At 45.6% G+C, this 21,621-nt stretch overlaps 1 protein-coding gene across 6 annotated transcripts in view; it reads left to right on the plus strand.

The window, feature by feature from the left end:
• Positions 1–21,621, plus strand: part of PLXNA4 (plexin A4) — a 431,262-nt gene that overhangs the window by 11,439 nt on the left and 398,202 nt on the right. For 4 of the 6 annotated variants that reach the window (XM_072865238.1, XM_072865069.1, XM_072864810.1 and 1 more), the window contains exon 2: positions 9,729–9,911. In XM_072865238.1, coding sequence (XP_072721339.1) covers positions 9,729–9,911 — 183 coding nt within the window. Of the gene's footprint in view, positions 1–9,728; positions 9,927–21,621 lie in introns of all 6 variants that reach the window. The other 2 variants (XM_072864978.1, XM_072865153.1) reach the window with 1 other exon arrangement.

A 21,621-nucleotide genomic window follows, 5' to 3' on the forward strand; every position in this document is an offset into this window, starting at 1 on the left:
AGTAATTGTGATTCAGTGGAGAATCTCTGGTGGTGCCAGCGTAGGGGAGGCAGCTGGACTCTATCCGGCAAGGTGCTGGTGTGCGTCACTGGAATAGGAATGAGGGGTGCCTGGCAGCTGCCAGAAATGCTCCAGAAATGCTGGTTTAACCATTCTCCTGCCAGCAAATATTGGGAGATAATGGGCCAGGCACGTTGTCTGTGAAAGGGAGGACAGGTCAGCAAGAGAAGGCTCCTACACCCTTCAACGTTGCATGCAACAGACAGCAATGATATTGTTGTGGAGACCTTAGAAAAGCCCTGCAGCGTGGCTGTTGTGTCCATCTGGTGAAGATGGACATGAGAGTTTGTAACTTGGGGAAGGCAATGTCATTTTGTTAGGTGTCTCTATCAGATGGACGTGAATGAGAGAAAGCCGTGTTACGGCAAGGATGCTCAGGATTACAGGGCACAGTTGACAGGGGATAGAGCTCCAGTCTCTTCTTACACCTCTTTCATCACTGCAGTTGTTGTTTCCAGGACTTTGTTACGTAGACAACCTTTGGCTGATCATGGAAATGCGACATCCTTTAGGATAAAATGCAGCAGCTGGCGAGCACTTCTCCTTCTCTCAGAGGTGTCTTTCTGCCTACACAGAAAACCCCTTTCACCCAAGATTTTCTCTCTCTGGGACTCTTCCTCCCCATCTCAGCTACAGCAGCACCAGGGGAAGTCAGTGCTACTGTGTTTCAGGTGCGTAACACAGCTTTGCTGCTGGAGTATGTTTTTACAGAATTGCTCTAGCAGCTTATTTGATCAATACTTCTCTTTTGAAAAATCCCTAAATGCTTATTTACCCAATAGACCATGGCGGTTTCAAAGGCAGAGTCTCCACACTCAATAATATCTTTTTTTTGGGCTGTGAAAAATTTTAAGTGAATTTTTTAAAGCTCATGGAAAGCACTGAGCTGAGAGCCACAGCGATCATATTCCTCTGTTTATCCTTCAGTGCCTCATCCCTATGATCCTCCAGCCTCTGAGCCAGGAGAGGGAAGTTTACGGGACTGTATCCTTTTACAGTCACATTTGCTGCTCTTCAGGTCCCATCCATCCTTCTTGTTTGTAGGTACAGTTGCCACCTGTGAGGGGATGAACCTCAGCGACCACATACCTCAGGGATCTGATTTTCACCCCAGCTACATGGCTTTCTGTGCTAATACTGAGATTTGGAAATGAAACGTCAGAATTTGTTTGAGGAGGTGGAAATGACTTATGCAAAAGGGAGCTTTGTCTGACACAGTGGCAGTGTTTGGGATGTGGAACGTGAAGGCCTCCATAAATAAGAGTGTTTGTACTATCTCAGTCTGACACTGCATCGCTGCTAGAGGTACTGTCCCTCTTCCCTTCCTATATCAGGCCGTTAGGCTCTAACTAAGGCACTTGAAATATCACTTAAGTTACAATATCCAAACACAGAGAATGTAAATATCCCACGGGAAAATATTCACAGAATCACAGAATCGTATAGGTTGGAAAAGACCTTTAAGATTATCGAGTACAACCGTAAACCTAACACTACCAAGCCCACCACTACACCATGTCCCTAAGCACCTCATCCAAACGTCTTTTAAATACCTCCAGGGACAGAGACTCAACCACTTCCCTGGGCAGCCTGTTCCAATGCTTGATAACCCTTTCAGTGAAGTAAAATTTCCTAATATCCAGTCTAAACCTCCCCTGGCGCAACTTGAGGCCATTTCCTCTCGTCCTATCACTTGTTACCTGGGAGAAGAGACCGACAATTCCCAGGTATCTGAGTCTGTTCTACACCTTGTCTTCTTTATCATGATGTAGTGCAACTGTTTCTCCTGGCAGACGCTTGGAGGTGAAGCTGACATAGGAGCTGAGGGATATGGTGAAGCTGGTATCAGTACACCATCTGCCTATAATGTGGATTCATTAACCTCCTGGTGTTTCAGGCTGGATCCTTAATTGCATCTTCACTTGTAATAGTAGGAGTGTCTTCTATGCAAGTGACCAAGGAGCAAGTATGTTGTTTTGCTGAGGACAGTATTGCACACTTAATATCTATGACATGCTTTTCTGGATAGTCAGTCTTGGGCTTTCGTTCATGGGGGCATGAACTGTTTCTCTCTGATGCTGCTGGTGCTGCTTCCAGAGCAGAAATGCTGCTGCTGACCAGTCCCATGCCAGTAGTAAGGCAACGTGAATAGCAAAAGTGGGAACAAGATTTTGAGAACAAGCCATGGGCTGAAAAGCATTTGCAGTTGCTGCTCACTAGCTCTGTGTCTGTGACACAGGGTCAGCAGACCCTGAAAGCTGTGGTCTGCATCTCCAGGGTCTGCAGCTAGAAATAAGAAGAGCAAACTTACTGCCAGTATTGCTTAAATTTTGCAATATTGGGGTCTAGAAAATTTTTAGGGGTTCACTAATCAATGTACATTGTACATATCTTATGGCACACTAATCATTCAGAAAGTCAGGACTTAGAGGATGATAAATTTGTAGCAGCAATTACTTCTTACTCATAATCAGCCAGGTCTGCTGAGCAAAAGGCCTGAAGACTAAAGAAACCTGTTTGTCTCTGTAAGAAAGGCAGCCTCCTCTTCAGGAAATTGCAAATTTTATGATGTGGAGGTACATGGTATAGACCATTGGGAAGCCTTACGCTCACAGTATAGCAGGAACATAAATGCAGGCATAAAAAGTCTGTACTACATTAAGATTCTGCAGCACTCTGGAAACTTGACACCAGTCCTTGAACTGATGCTTAAACTACAGACCTAAAAACCAAACGCCTGTACCAGTTCTAGTCAATTTGAGTAACTTTCCCCCTGTTCTTGCGTTCCTGAATTATGTTTGAATGAAAACCTCTTAGCATAGTGGGTGCAATTTCCCTGTAATTGGTAAAGTTACTGTAACTGCACTGTCATTTGTATATGGTGACATGTAATTGCATGGTAACCATTGCTGTGGTTGCACAAGTGAAAAGCAGTGTGCAATTATAATGTATTTCCAAATGCTGGCTCTTTATCCAGCTTCCATTATATCACAGAGCACCCTGGGGAAACGGTACTGGATATTTTTGTATGTTGTTAGACTACAGGCTAACTGCTGAAGAGTGGGTTGGGAAGAGTGGGTTGGTTGGTGATCTATGCTATCTTTGGTTGGTGACCCAAGGTTCCCGTCTTTTTGTCCAAAAAATTTGCCCGTGGCTTTGAATTGCAGATGACAAAGGTCTACAGCCGTTGATGCTCACTGGGCAAACCCTCAGCCTTTTCCTGACCCACTGTCAGGAATGCATGTGATGGGGAGGGCAGTAACAGGCATCAAATTATGTGAATGATGTGGCACGAGGTGAAAGTCAGAGGGGTTGTCTCCATCCCGCACTAGGACCTCATAGCTAGACAGAGCCAACGGGCTGAAATGTGATGGTTCTGCTGAAGTTCACAGGACAGATCGTGGGGAGAAGGTCAGATGAACCAAAGTCCACTAGTCTCAGAGGAGTCAGAAGAGAGACTCAGAGGCAGCATGGCCAGAAGCAGAGATATAGCAGGAGGTCAGAGGCAGAGCCAATCTAGCTTAAGGAAGGCAAGTTACTAATGCTAGGGGTAGGGCAAACCAGCATCTAACCAGAAGCTTACCAAGCAGTGAAGCCCATGCTGATAACATCAAGAGGACATGCACAGGCAAACAGAAGCACAAGCCTTGGGTACCATACTGCTGCTGTTGGAGTTTAAAGACCTGTGGTATGCAGGGAGATGGTTTCCATCATTTGCAGCCCTGCTGGGTGGGGATTTATGGTTCACCCCTGTACCAAGTGATCTAGACCCTAGATTTCTAGCTTGTATCTCTTCAGGTACCGTGAAGATCCTGGTGACAGATTTTCCTAGGGCTTCCATCTCTAGATTTTTGAATATCCTATTGAGTAGGATACATGCTCACCCTCACCCTCACTCAGTCCTTGCAGTCAGGAAGGAAAGAAGATCTTGCAGTCAGGTGATGGAAAAGACCTTGGACATCTCCTTGCAAAGACTCAAATGCATATTACTGTTGATTTCTTATTGCTGTTGGCTCCCTGGCCCTGCTGGCAGTACAGACAGCCATAATGTATGTGTTCCCTCATCGTCTAGCGTAGCCAAGCCTGAGATAACAAGAGTGAGAAGCCAAGTACCTGCCACTGTACGAAGACAGGGCTGTTTGTTAGGCATTAGCTGTAAATCAAAGGCGAGACTTGGCCATTGGGACAGCCTTTATCCCCAGTGAGTCTGTGGAATTGCTTTGGAGCCTGCTGAGATATCTGGAAAAAGGCACTGGTGCTTTGATTGGGGAGGAAGATTTCACCGGAATGAAAGCAAGGAGGAATGAGGGATGGCTAATCCTTTATTGAAGCTTTTTCCAAGGTATGGATTAGGTTGTATTTGATTATCAGGGGCTGTTTCAGAGGCAAATAGCTAAAGCAGATGTTTAAGGGACAACTGCAGTTTATTATGAGCACTGTTTGCACTAGCCCGCTAATATCTGGTGCTTCAACTATTCGTGCAATGCCAAAGTGCTCACTTCTGCTGGGGAATCAGATGAGGACAGGGAAGGAGGTGTTGTAATTGGAGCTCTAACCCTCCTGCTGAGTTTGGGGGTTCTGGGGGCTCGGCGAATCCCTGGGGGACTGAGCCAGCACCAGCCTTGTAAAACCATCTTCTCCAGGAGGGCTTGGATGTGTTAATTATTTATTTGATAGGCTTAATCCTGGAGAAGGCAAATACCTGCCAGAATCCTCCTGTAAATCAGGCCCATTCTTTTGCACATCCTATTTCACTGGTGAATGTGACACTTGGCCACGGTGTCACTGCTGCAGATGAACCCTCTGGTTGCCGATGCAGGAGCAGACCGCAGCCTCTCACCAGCTGGCTCCCCCCTGCCCATCAGCCCAAGATGGAGAGGCAGCTGGTGGGACTCGGGAGGACATTTATGCCCTGGGAGCTGCCAATCATTCTCATATGAAGATATTTCGGATACTTAGAGCACCTTATAAACCTGTGTTTAGCAGCTTCCCTGGGGCAGAGGGGTGGTCAGTAATATTCCTTCTTTTGCAGGTGGGAATCTAGTGTGGGATGATGAACCGATTGACTCCAGTCCAACATCTCAATCACAAGGTCCCCTTCCCTTCTGAGTTACCTACAGACTGTGCTGTGAATTTCTGGGTTAGATTTTAACTGCTCAGGATGTGAGAATTGCTGATCCTATTCCTGCCTCTTTAGATCTTCCCTTTGCCCCTCCCTGATATCCCAGCTGGTGCGGCAGCAGTGTTGCAAGCAGAGTGAATTCATGTCCTCACCTCTGCTTTCATTCTGGAAAGTTGTTAACGTGAAATTGCCAAGCAGAGAAGCTCCACAGAGTTTAACGTGGCTACTTTATATTGCTGCTAGGAGTGTCTGGAATTGAAAATAAACCTGTGCTTGCAACTCCTGACCCTTCCATCATAAATCCAAACTTCCTTACGTGTTTCTCTTTGCTGAAGAAGATGACTGTATTTCTGTCTTTACAAAGGTATGTGTGCAGCTGAGAACCACAGCTGCACAGAAGCCGGGTGATGTTTATTTGTAGGGTTTCGCTTGCTGGCATTTTTTTGCAGATGATCCCCAGAGGAAATAACCCAAATGTGTTAAATGAAAATAGTTTTCATGTGGTGTGTGGCTTGCTGGCCTTGCTCCTATTCTTGTTGTCCACATTGCAAACCACAACTTTGTGATTGCTTCTCCGGCACCTACGCAACAGCATGTGAGTGAACATCACAACCTTATCTGCCCTCACACACCACTTCGCATGTCTCAGAGGCTAGCATGTGCTACGATGGTCCTAGATCTCATCTGAACTGTGTCATGTAAGAGAAGGTGCTGATTTCACTCTTCAACCTTGCCCTGGTGCTTGGATCATAGAATGGTTTGGGTTGGAAGGAACCTTTAAAGGCCATCTAGTCCCAACCCCCCCTGCAATGAGCAGGGACATCTTCACCTAGATCAGGTCGCTCAGAGCCCCGGCGAACCTGACCTTGAATGTTTCCAGGGATGGGGCATCTACCACCTCTCTGGGCAACCTGTTCCAGTGTTTCACCACCCTCATTGCAAAAAAATTCTTCCTTATATCTGGTCTGAATCTACCTTCTTTTAGTTTAAAACCATTACCCCTTGTCCTATTGCTACAGGCCCTACTAAAAAGTCTGTCCCCATCTTTCTTATAAGCCCTTCTTATAAGGAAATGTCCTTCTGTAAGTAATCTCAGGGAAATAAGATTAAATAAATGGGCTTAAATTTAGTTTTGTGTCTGTATGGGGGAAAACCGTTATATCAGCCCCATTAAGGGTAGGTCTGAGTTCAGCTGGAGCTGGGTCCAGCCTGATTGAGGAGGAGCTAACCTGTGGCAATTGGATTAATTAAGTCTCAACAGGTTGGAGATGTGCTGCAGATCAGCCACAGGTTATTGTGTTTGATGCTGGGATCTCTGGGTCTATATCCTCTTAGGGTTTTGCAGGAGGATGAGAGCTTATTCTGGCTATGTGAGCTCTGATATACATCTACAGCAATCATATACTCTAGCTAACATGCCTTGGCTGTTGATAGAGTGTGTTACAGAGGGCTCAGTGCTATATCCTTACAGCCATGCAGACTCAGACCTGCCTGGGGAGCAAACAGAAGTAGCTTGTATCTCCCTGCGAAATGGCACAGGCAGCTCCTGCCTGAGATTTGAGGTCCTGGGTCATGCAGGAAGACAGACCAGATGATTGCATGGGTCCTTTCTGGTCTCCAAGTGCTTCAGCTGGAGTAGTTGGTTTTGGCTGTGCTGCAGGGAGGTGAGTGTGTAGGAGGCTGTGCCACACCAAGGAGGATGCCTTGGACTGTGCCAGTTCTGCTTGATTGCTATTGTTTCACTGCTTGTTGATGTTATTTCCTGTTGTTTGAGATGGAGTCCCGCACCCTAGGTAAGATGCTGCACCTTGGTAAGACATCTGCTGGCACCACTGGGTTTTTCATCCTCTTGGTAGTGAAAACAGCTGTTTCCCACTTCTTGTTTTCCTTTAAAACCATGACAAAGCAAGGCTTTCTCTTATTCCTCTTTCTGCTATTTGTAGAAGGTTTGGGAATTTCTTGCTTTTAGTTTGAAATGATTCTTCTCTCAGTCTGTCAGGCTGTCAGTTTGAGTGAGACACATACACAGTTTTATTACAGCATTGAAACACAGATCATGTTAATTTGAGAGCTTAAGAGTTTCTGATCAAAGTGGGCCTGACTTCAAGACCTGGATTCTTCTCAGATCCTACATCCATAGGGTAACTCAGGTTGGAAGGGACCTCACAAGGTCATATAGTCCAGCCTTCTGTTCAAAGCATGATACATCTTAATGTTAGATGCTTAGGCTAAGTGAATCAGCTGGAGTCCTTCCGCAATCAGCTGGCTCTATCAGAAGGTGATCCAGTGCTATACGAGGTTGATTGGTTGGCTTGTTCTCTGACCCTTTCCTCTATCGATTATGGAGGTAGTTTCGATGACCGCTGTAGGCTACTTAGTAAGATTTCACATGGCTAAAGGTAGGTGAGATGGATCCCACATCAGGTGATGTGTCAGGTAGCGAATTGGTGAACAGAAGACTTGTCACACTGCATCAGACCAACACACCCCTCCTCTTGTTAGCTCATCTCTGACAGTCAGTGTCTCCTGTCTCGCAGAAGGATCTCGGTAGCGTCACTGCTTCAAACACGTTTATACTTCCTGAGTAATCAAGCCGCAGTTTTTCCATCCTGACCCATGTAATGAAGCTGTGTGTGTTCTCATTATCCACAGAAAAACTCAGCTTTTGCAAGTCATGCTGTCAGCAGGAGTGTCCTGCCTCTCTGAAGTGTGGTCATCAGCTTGGTGTTACTACACCTCAGATGAATTTGCCCTTTGAATCTGGGATGCAGATTTATCTTAGACTTTGTGCTGGCATTGTAGACTAGCAACATCCTGTCTGCTGCTCATGGAGGCTGTTGATCTGATCTGTAATTGCTTTGAGCTGGTGTTTTAGCTCTGAAAGGGCAGTCCACAAACACTAATGACTCTTACAGGCCAGAGCTCAGGCTAGCTGTTCCTTACTAATGGCTGTTTGAATTCCTCATAGGTTTTATGTGCTTATAAATACATTTAGGACGCATTATTCTTCCATTCAGTAAAATCATCTGTAATTATTCCCTGTAATTGCTGGGTGAGGATAAAATGAATCAACTATCATGCTTTTACTGCTTGTGAACTCAAGGAGCAGCACATATTCTAGCCATGCTTCCAGGAAGATGTGAGCTCAGACAAAGAAAATTGTCATCGTCCTTTATTACTGATATATGAAAACTAGGGAGCCTTCCTGTACAATTAATTATTGCCTTTCTAGGCCTTAGTCCAGCAAAACATTTTAAGCGGATGCTTATCTTAAAATCTGTGAGTGGTCACAGTGAAGTTAATAAAGTCTAACTGCTTTGGCAATTGTGTACTGTGATATTTGGAGCTTCATCTTTATGTCACTTATTCTGCGGAAATCTTCATATTGGCAACCTGTATTAGCCTCACCTACTGTCCAGATGATGCCTTAAGGTAGAAGAGTTGTCCGTACTGTTCTGCTGCTGCACTTCTGTAACTCCCTGAAGTTCAAAGAAACACCCTCAGAGATAACATGCATCCATATGCAAGGATCCCAGTGGAGCATCTGTGTGATGACAAGCCTGTTGAGTTCAAATGCAATAGGTGTTAGAGCTTAGGTAGCAGCATTAATGAACAGGACCTTTTCTCTGGTTGTTAGGGGTTCATGGGTATCATCTCCAACAAACCCTGGAAAGCTCTCGTAATAGCTGTGAAACCTTCCCTCCTCTCCAAAGAACTTCAGTGAGTTACAGTACCCCAGTAAGATGGATAAATGTGGATAATTTCCATTTCATGGGGAAGAAATGGAGACCCAAGAGGATGAAGTGCTCAGCCCAAACAGTGTGAGAGAAGGACCCAGGACTGTATGATTAAACTAACCCCAGGAACGGGGAGTGTGTGCAGTCACCACCTACAGCGTTTAATCCTTAGCATGGTCCCTACTGCAGATTTGGCCTGGGCTGACCAGCTTGCTCCCTGACAGTGCCTGGATATGCCTTGGGGGACTATGATTTCCAAGATGTAGCATGAGTGATGCTAAAGGATTTGGAGGTGGGAGGGGAGTAGTTATTTAGGTTTCATAGATGTGAACCTTACCATTGGGTCTCAGGGCCGGAGGGCAGGCCAGGGCCTACTTTATTTGCCAGTGCAGATTTAGCTTAGTGATTCTCATTCTGGATCCCACAGGAATGACATGCATACTTTTTTTTGACAGAACTAGGTATGTTTAAAACATTTTCAGCAGACTTTGTCTTTGATTGCTAGGTCTTGACTGGTAAAACTGACTGGTAAAGCAGTAGGAAAAAGGCTTAATGTAATGTATCCTGCTGGGCTGTCATTCAAGAGAAGCAAGTTTCCAGTTCTCCTTCTGTCTGTAACTCATCATGCAACTTTGGACAAATTTTTTCCACCTCTGTATTTCTCCAGTCCTGCCTTTGTTATTGATTTGTCAGCTTGCATAAATTATAGGCATGTTATGCAATGGTGTCCCTGCTTGGATGGATACTTCCCAAATGGCTAAAGAATTGGTGGCTTTGTTTTTTCACACTGTCTTTCTTTTTATTTATAGCTGTTAACAATTGATGACAATTTCTGTGGCCTGGATATGAATGCCCCCTTGGGAGTATCGTCCATGGTGCGAGGGCTCCCCATTTTCACAGAGGATGGAGACAGAATGACATCTGTGATTGCCTACGTCTACAAGAACCACTCCCTGGCTTTTGTGGGCACCAAGAGTGGGAAGCTCAAGAAGGTAAGACCTAACGTGGTCCTCTAACTCAAATTTTCACATTCTTATGGAGATTTGCAGTGTTGCATTGAGTGTGAGCGCAGTCCTTATCCTAAGGTGCACTACCTGTTTTGAGGATAGAAAATGTTTTGGTTGGCAAAAAAACTGTTTCACCCTTGATGGATAGAGCTGATGTGGGAAAGGATAAAATCCTTCTTCCAAATTGTTGTTCATCAGCAAATGAATGTTTCTGAAGTCAAACCACAGACGCAGCCACAGAAGGACTTGATGCAGTTTTCATCCAACAGATTTTTTTGTGTTCAGACCACCTCTAATTAAGTAGTTGATCACAGGGTATCTGTGCATGCTGGAGAAAAACTGACTGTGGCTGAATTTTGTTAAGAAATAGGATTCATGCTCTGCAGATCTTTCTTCAGAGCAATGTGACTGGACTGTGATTTCACCACGAGCCCAGCATGGGATTAATGGTTGCTCTGTTTAGGTGAGGCTGGGTGCTTGTACTGAAGGAAGAGCATTTTCATCGAAAGAAAGCTGTGTCTTGAACGATAATGAGCATTACGTTTATGGTTGACGCCACATAACCCCAAATACAATAAAGAGTGTATTTATGTTCCTCACTGTGCATTCTCACTAAAAATATGCCTGTTGCATGGCTGTAGCTCTGTAGTTTGCCATGTAAGGCAATAGTAGAGAGGCTTGAGAAGTGGAAGCTGGAAATCGTCTACCTGTGGTTTTCTCAAGGCAAGAAGAGGTATTAGAAGTGACCTTCTCATGCTAATGATGGGCACCGCCTCCATTTCAACCCCTATGTGCCAGTCTGACAATGTTTGTCTGAATGCTCAGCCTAGGAGTGTTGCAAAATATTATATGTGCCAGGAGACTGTGGCTTTGCCATAATAATGGAGATGAGTGAGAAGCTGGGAAGGGAGGTTGGGCAGAGCCTTGTGGGTTGGGTTGGGTGTTGATTCCTCTTTGAATTCCTCTTGCAAATAAAAACTTCCAGATTGTGGAAAGGAAGGTGCTATGAAAAGGTGGCCCACTATGGCTTGTGTATAGGATGGACAGAGCAGACAGGGAGAAGGGAGGGAGTCATTTGTTCATGGATGGTCTTAAGGAAGGTCTGAAATCTCTGGTTTTGTTCCTCTACCTGTTTCTTCAATTAAGAAGAAAATCAGGGTTGTAAATTCAGATGGCATTGCCCCTGTGCTGAAGGAGGCCTGCAAGGGGAACAGGATCCTGCCCACTGGCAAATGTCTCCAGCATTGTTCAACAGAGGAAAGGCTGCTGATGTTTTTGAAAATAGATTTTTTTTTTTTTTAACAGTCTATTCAGGCATATGGAAAAGGACCCAAATTGTTTTTTAAACAGTTGTAATAAAAATAGTCTCTTCCCCTGACTAATTAGTTTTTGCTTCTCTGTCATCTGTGATATCATAATAAACTGTTTAGTTTTCGAGTCAGTCTCTTGGGGGGAGAAAAAATGGGGTAGCTGAGATCTGAATGGTAAATATCCAAAAGACCTAAACGGTTAAGAATGACTGCTGCTTCCCTGTACTCACAAGCTCTAGGTTTTTCTTTTGGCTTCAGGAGAAGCAGTCAGACACAGCTCTGTCTTCGCCTTTGCAGGTCACGTTGCAGAATCCAAGTTCTGATTCCTTTTAATAGGGGAAAATAGGAATGAGAAAGCTTTTAGTGCTTTACGGAGTGTGGTGGAGAGTGGGGACAGCCTTATAGGGTAAAGAATGAGAAGAGGGGAGCTGAACTGGCTGATGTAATTTGAGAAAGCTGCATTTTATTCCCTTTTTCCTAATGTGCTGAATATTCTGCCTTCAGTAGTTAGTGCATTGGGTCTGTGTGTCAGAGCAGAGCTGGAGTCTTGGGCTGAGATCTTCCTTGGCTGAATAAGTCTCCACCAGAGAGGCAGAATGCAAAGCAAAACGGGGCTTCCGTGAACATGTGTGGTTGTTTTGGACCAGTTGATCCAGGCTCCTGGAAACCTTCAGTTCCTGCAAGTTCAGCCCCATCCTTGCTCTGACTTCTGCAATCACTGACTCTCCTCCACACGCTGCCCTGCTCCAGGGCTCCTGAGGGTATCTGAGCTCAGGACACCAGCCTGTTTTCCCCTCTGGGTGCCACACAAGGCCATTTTGACACTCAGTATTTTCACTTGACACTCCTTGGTCCCTGCCAAGGCTTCATGGACCTTTTGAAGCTTTGTTTTCCATCTTGGGTCATCAATCAGATGTTCTTGAATAAGAAGCAAGGGAAATACTGTATTGGTATTGCAACTCCAGCATAATCTGTTATGTTAGCATGAAGTTTGATTTATGTTTTAAAAAAAAAAATGCCTATGGGCAAATTGGAATAAGATTTGTAGAATAAGATGAAACTCCATGTACCAGTGGACAAAGCCCAGGAGCTGTCTTTTTTTTTTTTTACTTGCTGAGTCCTACCATGCATGATATGTACTGCTCTTTTTCCTGGTGCAGTGCAGCTACTCAGTCAAGCTACAGTGAAGTATTTTAGATAGCATGAAGAGAGGAGCTACTAGATTATCTTCAAGATACCAAGATCTAGTCAGTTGTTGGAAGACTCGCTGCAAGTAATTACAAGATGGTTTTGGAGAAACTTTCCTTATTTTTCCTGCAGTTTCAGTCTTCTTCTCTGTGTGTGTGTGTGTTTATATGAAAGATGCAGACCGTGTATCAGATTTCAGTGCATGCAATCCGTGAATATGATGCAAAATACCCACAGTCATAAAGCAATATCTGTTAGTTGATATACAAATGTCACATGTGTCAAAGGAATTTATCCAGTGGCACACAACTGAAGTAAAATATTGTGCTTTACAGAAACATGTCATTAAAATGAAAACTAGCAGCATATCAGGAATCCGCCCATGTAACCAAGACAACAAAGACAGAAAGAAAAGGAAAAACCAAGATAGAGATAGGGTAGGAAAAGAGTGAGTGAAACAGCATGACAAGATTGGCCCCAGCTATTTCACTGCCCCAGGCAAAATACATTTTGCAACCCTTGCTCATTCACATAGCTACATGTGCAGACCAATGGGAAGGCACTGAAAAATCTGTTGTAGAAACATGGCCTCCAATTCTGTTGGCTCGTCCACAGCACAGCCTGGCCCTGCAGAATGAAGATATAAATAGGATAAAAATGCAGAGCTATGGAAAAGAAAAATTCCCCGTGTCCATATCTCATGTTTAGAAACCAGAGCCATTGAATTAAAGGCCTGATGGGTGGTGGTGGTGTCTTGGGGATGGAGAAAGGTGGCCCATGGATTAAAGACCTGAAGGGTTCTGGTGGCACCTTGGAGATGGATAAAGGTGCCCTAGGGATAAGTGGGTTGGGAGACAGCCAGGTTCAGTTCTTTGCTCTACTAGAAACTCCTAGTGTACCTTCTACCTCATTTTTTCTCCTGCAAAGGGTAGGAAATATTCTGCTTGCTCAAAGAAGTGTTGGAGAAAATTCATGCACTAAAAGTTGTGAGGTGTGATCATACCAAACAGCTAAACTAGACATATCAGATGAGATGGAAAACCAGCTCCTGACCACTTGCGGGCATTAAAGATCCTGCTGTACTTTTTACTGAGAAATCTTGCAGTGCTTTGATCAGATCCCAGTATCTGTAATTACCTCCTGTGCTGGCTGGCCTGTGTTCTCTGCGCTTCCATACCACATTGGTAAGCATTGCCATAGCTTTAGTATACTCCAGGGTGCCTGGTGGGCTTCGTTGCAGAGTGAGTTCCTACATATGACGGGAAGTGCTTCGAACAAAACCTGTGGCTGAAAGTCAATTGGCACCCCTGTGAATTTTTAGTGATTTTTTTTTTCTTTTTCAGGAGATATGAAAGGCTCACTTGAGTTTAACGAAGGTCTGTTTTGTCTCTTTGCAAACAGTAGTGCAGCCAACCATCAGGAATGGGAGTTATTCCTGGGTATGTGCTTCCTACAAACCACTTTGCTGTAAAACAGCCAGGTGCCGAAATCCACTGGCTTTTTTTTTTTTTCCTTTGCACACTCTCTCATTACACGCTTAGCTCTTCAGTCCAGTGGCAGGAGAAGGCTAGAGATGTACCCATGGAGATGCTTTGCACGGTTTTGTATGCTTGTTTTGGATTTTTTTTTCTAGTGTGTCTGGCCAAATTATGTGCCACTAATACCTGTCATCACTAAGGGAGCGTAGCAGTATTCAGTATTCCTTGTATTCCTTCCCTAGGCATTTAATTTATGGGTCATTGCTTTTGTGTAGATAGTTTCCAGTCAAAGAAACACACCTTACCTGCAATTATTCCGTGTGTAGGTGCAGGTGTAAAGGGCGATTTGAGTTTACAAATGTCAACCTGGGAACAGCCCTAGGAATTGCACCTCTAACAAAACAAAGCTGTTTGTCCATTTTGAAATGTTTATTTGAAAACAGAGTAGTAGTAATTTACATTTATTTGAAACTTCCTCATAAGAAATAATTTTTTTATTCCATCAAAATATTTCACTCGGAGCCTTTTCTATGCTGAATTCCTTGAAGAGAAAGAAATTTGGCTTAAAATCCAATTCTTTCACTCTGTGGCCTGTATTTCATTTTTCATAAAATCCTATCAGTTTGAGGTCTTTGAAGGGCTTTTTAGATTTGTACTACCATTCAGGGTGAAGGTTTTCATTCAGATCAGACAGCTCTGAAAACTGGCCAGCACTTCCCACCAGGTATCACCTCTATTTAGTAGAAAATTTTCAGTATCAACCAGTTTCATGAACCACCCTCCAGATTACCCTGAACCCTCGAGACCCTGCTTTTTTTGGATCCAGAGACTCCTCCCACTATCAGGAGATTTTTAGATCTGAGAGCTCAGATTGGCAATTCACATTTTGGCCATCTCAGTTGCGTTGGGGAAGGCTGGCTTTCTCGGATAGATAATTGGATTGGAAAGTACGTGCAAGTCTGAGCTCCTGCTGGTTTCTGGCCGCATAGCTGTGGCTATCCCATCCCATCAGCTGGCTGACAGCTCTCCTGGTTGGATGCTACAGTGCTCTTTACAGCCCGCCTGCCTTGAAGAGGGAGTGAGAACCGCTATTGAAGGAGTCAGCCTGTGGCTTGGGGAAGATGCACGTTGGTCTACGGTAGTGTCAGGACTGCTTCAGTAAGGTAACCCTGAAGGACACCCAAACCTGCAGCTCTGTTATCATCGCTGATTGCTATGGTGGGTCCTCTTGCTACAGTCATTGTCCCCTCACATGTGGGGCGAGATTCTTTCCCAGAACAGCGTTCATCCCGTTGAACAGGAGAAAGCGGCTGAATCCTGGTGGGACTGGCAGCGTGTCTGGTCCTTCCACACAGCTGGATTGCTCTCAAGTGCCACGAGTGGACAACAGAGGAATGAAATGGAGTTTTTCGTGCAAAACAGTATGAGCAAGGCAAAAGGGTGCAAGAGATGGGCAGAGACCCACAGGTGATAGAGCTCTGAGTGGGTTGGTGATACCATGACGTACCCACATGGAGAGGAGTATCTTCCTTTTCTCCTCTGATACCTCACCTCCCATCCAAGGAGCTGGAGCTAATGAGAGCGCCCTGGTTTTGCCATGCACAGGTTTACAGTCTCGTGATAACTGCAGGAAAAGACAGAGATCCTCACTGTTCCTGCAGGCGAGGGGGTTTCTGAATACGCACAAGATGAGAAACCCTGCTTGGTTTTGATGTTCCCTGGAGGATTTTCTGCTGCTGACAGCTCTGTGCGAATGTCAGCAGGGAAACTCGGCTTCCTTCTCCTTCCCTCTGCTGCTTTGAAAGAGTCAGGGCTTTTTTTAATTTTATTTTTTTTCCCAACTGTTTTGCAAGTGGACTTGACTGCTCTGAAAACATGCTGTAGAGGATCTGGCTCCTGCTGGGAAGCTGGTTTCTGCAAGAGGGCCTTGTTCACCCTGGCCTCTCCTCACAGCTTCCTAAATCAGCAGGAGTCCAAGTGCTTCACTCACTTGTGATGGAGTGATACCTCTTCTCATCTGTATTTGACGTCTGTGAAGGCTGCAGTTGTCTGTGTCCTACATTCATATGCAGTCCCTCTTTGAGAGGTCGTTGTCAGCTTAGATGCCTGAAGAGTAGTTCAGTTTTCTGGCCGTAGCATCACGAAAGCTGTGATTTGGTAGCTGTGGTGTGCTCTGCACTTGATGGTCATGTTGGGTGTACCAGCAGGCAGCCCTGCAAGGGGTGGGGATGGGAATCTATGTGAACATTGGCCAGTGACATCCATTTGTACTGGGTCATGTAAAAGTCATTGGCTGCTGATACTGGAGTCCAACATGACCTAAAAGTGCTGGGTGATTGGATACTATCTCCGTGGGTGAAATCAAAGATGCAGGACTTGTGCATCCCAGTTGTAGGCTGCTGTGCTGTGCTGTCTCTCTTCCCCTGCTGCTCTGAGGCCTTGTGGGGTGGGTGGGCATCTTTCTGTTGCACTTCACCTTTCACCAGCTAGAGGTCGAATTAGGTGGGAAGTAGGTTCCCCTGTGCATCTGTTCATCCCAGAGCTGCAGTCAGTTGGGAGGATCTGGCTGAAGAGCAGGGCTGCCATACAGAGGGACCTAGACAGGATGGAGCAATGCTGTTGACATGAACTCATTTAAGAAGAAGTGTGAAGTCCTGCACCTGGAAAAGAGCGACCTTGCAATGATTTGCAATGATTCAGGCTGAGGACTGCCTGGCTGGGGAGCAGCTCTCCTGAAGAGGACCTGGGGATCCTGGTAGACAGCGAGTTGCACATGAGCCATCAGTGTGCCTACACAGCAAAAGAGGCCAACAACATCCTCAGCTATGGAAACAGGGGCACTACTAGTAGATTGAGGGGAAGGTGATCATCTTGAACTCAATTGCTAGACCATATCTAGATACTGTGCCCAGTTGTAGGCCCCTCAGTACAAAAAAGATGTTGATCAACCAGAGCAAGTTCAGGAGAGGGTGAAGAGGATTGGCCAGGAGCCAGAGAACCTACCCTGAGAGGAGAGGATGAGAGAAATTAGCTTATTCAGGCTGGGGAAGAGAAAACTTGGAGGGACCTAACAGCAGCATTCCCATGCCTACAAAGAGGTCATTGAGAAGATGGAGACAGTCTCTTCACATTGGTGAGTGGTGGGAGGATGTGAGACAGCAGGCATAAGTTGACATGAGAGCACTTCCAACTGGATATAAGGAAAAACTTTTTGCCATGAGGACAGGCAAGGATTGAAGCAGGTTACCCATGGAGGTTGTGCAGTTTCCATCCATGGAGACTTTCAAGGCCTGAATGAACAAAACAACCTGGTCTGATCTCACAGCTGACCCTGCTTTGAACAGGAGGTTGGACTAGAGACCTCCTGAGGTCCCTTCCAGCCTGGGTTACCCTGTGATCCATCCTCTGCTGCAAAACCCCAGGCACTAAACCACATCAGAGGTCCTGTATTCAGACTCTGCTGCTGAACTGGTGCAGCTGACACTTGTTTTAAATACCCACTAATTGCTCCCTCACTGCAGGTGAGTGTTTCGCCTCTCACACCCCTCATTTCCATTGCTTTGGGACTTCCAGCTACAACTTGTCAGTGTAGCACAATGCAGTTAGCTCGTTGCAGTATCTAACGGCAGTAGGAAAACTCCCTTTTTTCTGCTAGGAAGGTTGCTGTTCACAGCAAGAGTTAGAGCCTGCTTTTTGGCAGACAGCAATTAATTTTCCGTGTCTCTCCCTCAAGTACCCCTCTCTGCTTTCCGACTACTCAGCAATCTCTGTGCTGGTGTGCAGGCTGAGCTGTGCTTTTGCTGGGTGCCTTGCGTACATGCATTGAGTGCTGCTCTTTTTTTGGAGGTTCTGGTTTAACAGTGCCTCAGAGTCTTGTCAGAGATGGGATCTTGTGACCGTGCAATGAGATTTGCAAATGACTGTCTAATCTCTCCAGATGCAATCTGTACTTCAAAGTCCAGAGGTGCTTGCTGGCTGCTGCCGTGCATTCTGCATTGGTGGTGCTGTACCATGCGTTTTTATTTCTGACTCCAGGAGAAATAGCGAGCTCCAATGGACCCATTGCAGCAGGGAAGGCAGCAGGTTGTACCATCATCTCTTCAAACTCTCCCTTTAAGAAGCTGCAGCTTGAATTTGACAGGTTTCCAGTCGCAAAGCAGCTGAGATGGATTTCCCCACTGTGGGCTGAGGATGTGTGCTGTGCAGGCAGGGGGATGTTAGTGACAAAAGCAGGCACAAAGGGACAGATAACAAGGTCCTGCTGCAGGTTACCTTGCTGAAATCCATGGGTCCTGCAGCCTCCCAGGGGACAGTTTGCGGTGATGCTGGTTGTCACTTTCCTTGTCACAGCAGGTGATTTTCTGCATGGTGTCAGTAGCTGACGTGGAGTATTCAGGCTGCGGTACCTGGCGTGGCTGTGCTGTTGAAGGAAACCATGCAGGGTTGGAATGCAAGGAAAAGCAGATACGTCCTTGTTCCCCCTGGTCTCTGTACTGCTGTTTGTCTTTGTCCCTCTGTTCTCCGAGAAGTTCTCGGCATGGGACATTAGGTGGTCAGCTTTAGTCTTCACCTGCTACTTCTGCTCTCCAGGGTGACAAAGAGAGGCTGTTTAACTCCCCATACACTCCATCTAATGGGCATCCATCTAATGTCCGGATGGATGCCCAGCCAAAATGGCTCTTGTCATTCCTTCCTCCTCTCTATCCCCTTCCCTTTTGACTGGGATAATGACTTTTCAGGGAGCCCTTGAAGTGCCTTTTCCATCTGCCTTTTATTTGAATGCCTCTTGCCTGCTGACCCTTCTTATGGGAAGTCGGCTTAAGTGTTGTTCTCCTAATTAGTTTTGCCTTAATTTAATCTTTTGAAATAATTTTATCAAAAAGAGGATACCTTCTACCCATTCCCTCATTTTATCGGCTTGTTTTCATGCATGGTCTCTGGGTTTATTTCTCTATTTCCCTTGTCTCTAGATAGGACATCATTTGCATATTTGATTAAGCTCCATATGTTATCAGGGAGCCAGTTGAAAGAACAGCAAGTCCCTGATAAGGCACTGTGCATTTGTCTCTTCCTTTCACCATCCTCCACTCTATCCCCCTCACCATCCTGCAGCCATATCTGTGCCCCAAATCACCTCTGCAGTCTGTCTCACCTCTGCCTTCTCCTGTTGGCCAGATGACTGATCTCTGGTTCAGCTGCACATAGGCATTGATGTAGACATCACAATTTGACAGCTCCTGTCTTTAGGAAGGAAGCAGAAAGGGTGCAGAGGATGGGAACTGAGTGCTGGTGAAGATGTAAACCATGACAATGATGTCCAGATTCAGTTTCCTGCTCTCTCTGAAGCCCTTCACAAGATCCCATGTGCCTACGGGGTATGTGTTGCATGAAACCTGCTTGTTCCCACTGTTCACTCATTACGTTGTCCAAGGCTTTGTTGAGAGTCTCAGCTGGACTATTTGCTGCATGTATTTGCTGCAGTCTGGACTGACACCTTTAGTTCATCTCCCAGGTGCTAGAAATGACTGCTGTGCAGAGACAACAGAGTAGGGCCAGAGTGCCTGGATACAGAATAGCCATGGACAAAGATCCATATTTTTTCCCTGAAATTTGAAAGGTACTTTAAAATGTGCATATCTATGTGTGTGTGTGCATGCAAAAAATATTGCTTAAAAGTTTAAACTCATGCCTTTCAGGCTTTGTTCTCTGGCTACTGCTCTGTGAAAACAATTTGCCTTAAATAGTTTTTCCAGCCCTCCTCTAGGAACCCTTTAATTTAAAGTAAGTTGTGGATACCCTTGAGGAAACTTAGGGCAATGCTCAGTTTAACTGTAATTCTCTTCCCCACCGCTGATGCTTAAACTGGGGGAAGCTTTGCTCAGTTCATGATCCATAGCTGGGCATTTCTGGGGGTGATCAGAGGCCCAATTTCTGGTGTGGGAAAGGCAGGGTGGGTTCGTAACAGCAAACAAAAGTAGTGTGATTAGCTGTATTACTGGAGTTGGAGGAGGGACTGCAGCTTGCGTAAGGGAGCCTTGGTTATTCAAAAAGAGCCTTTCCCTCAGCTGACATCCAAAGTGTAGGAACAAGAGGTTTGATTTATGAGCCAGCTCTTAATTAAAAGGCAAAAAGGAATGTGCCTCTCTTCGTTAGGATAAGCAACTTTTGGCTTGAGCTAATTTGAAGAGCCTCTCTCCACCTCTCCCCTGCACACACCCAGACTCCCCAGTGTGCGGCACTCCCTCAACATCAATGGGGTGGTTGCAAACCCCAGTTAGGGGCCTTTAACGCCATCTGCATATCCACCACTTATGAATGTTGCTGGTGGTGTTTGTGAAACCAATGAGAAGGAAAGCAGAAATAAAATCTCCCCTGTTCCTCTCCAACTTGATCTCTTCCCCCTTGTGCTTCTTTCATTTTGGTTTAATGACTTTGGCTTGCTATGCTTCATCATCTCTCTCTCATTTCGTCTTGGTGGCAGCCTGGCTTGAGAGCAATCAAGCTTTGATGGATTGCTGGTTGTTAGACTCATGTGTGCGAAGCTTGAGGGGAAGCATGAGAGGGTTGTGCTGGTTTTTGTAGACCCCAACCCATATGGTGTCTGCGGGAGTGAAGATGTGTGTTACTATGCAGGATTCAGGGATCTGTTCCTGCTTGGTCTGACACTTGTCTTTTTTTTTTTTTCTTTTTTTTTTTTTTTTTTTTCCTTCAAAACCCTGTCAGTAGCCTTTCACCTCTCCTAAATGAAACCATACGGAAGAGCTGCAGATCCTTAGCCCTTTCTGAAATTAGAAAAGCTATCATTGCTGGGTGAGGGTAGAAATACGGACTGAAAGCTAGACCAGGACAGTTAATCAAAGCTGTGGCTCCAGCAAAGTCCCTCTGGGATGCTATGCCCAGGGTGACCAGAAAGCATCTTGCTAGCTGTGATAGCAGCAGGTAACCCTATAGATCTGACTGCAACCTGAGAGTGTCAAATCTAGGTTAATGTCAATAATGCCTTTTTCATGAACTTGACGCTGTCATTGCTTGGCTTTCTTCATACTGGCCAGTGTTCTACCAGCTATGACCCCAAGGATGATCATTCATCTGCTAAATTTAGAAGGAGTTAAGTTGGAGTGGTATTTCCATGCAAGACCCCAAAAGGAAATAGATGTGTTAGCTGGGTTGGCATCCATACTTGACTAGAGACAGCAGGACTGTTTTAACGGAGAATATCTCTGTTACATGGGCCACATCCCATAGAAGATGACTCCCGGTAAGAGTCGTTCTTATATATCAGCAGCATTGCATCAAGTATGCGCCAATGCCTCCAAGCTGGGATCCCCCTTGGTGCAGTGAGCCTGGAAGTGTGTGTTGGAAACAAGTCGAGCACTCCCAGGCTCCAACGGGAGATGGGTTGGGACCCTGGGGGTGCCAAGAGAAGCAAAGGCTAGAGAGGAAAGTTGGGAGGCAGTGATCTGTGGGTTTCAGCTCTGGTTACACTCTGTCGTGCTGAACGTGTTCTGCTGATGATTCACAGGGCTGGGTCACTTTGGATAACAGCACACGAACTCCTAAGGGACTTCGGTGGGTTTTGGAAGCTTTGCTGATGGTTGTTTTTCTAGCTGATGTGGTACATTGGCAAAGGACCCCAGCACACTGTTTTATCTATGGCATCCTGGAAATGCAAACCGCTGTTTCTACTGCCAGCCGTGCTGGTATCCCACCCTGCTGGGA

This window comes from Ciconia boyciana, chromosome 1 (assembly GCF_034638445.1).
Source record: "Ciconia boyciana chromosome 1, ASM3463844v1, whole genome shotgun sequence".
NCBI lineage: Eukaryota > Metazoa > Chordata > Aves > Ciconiiformes > Ciconiidae > Ciconia > Ciconia boyciana.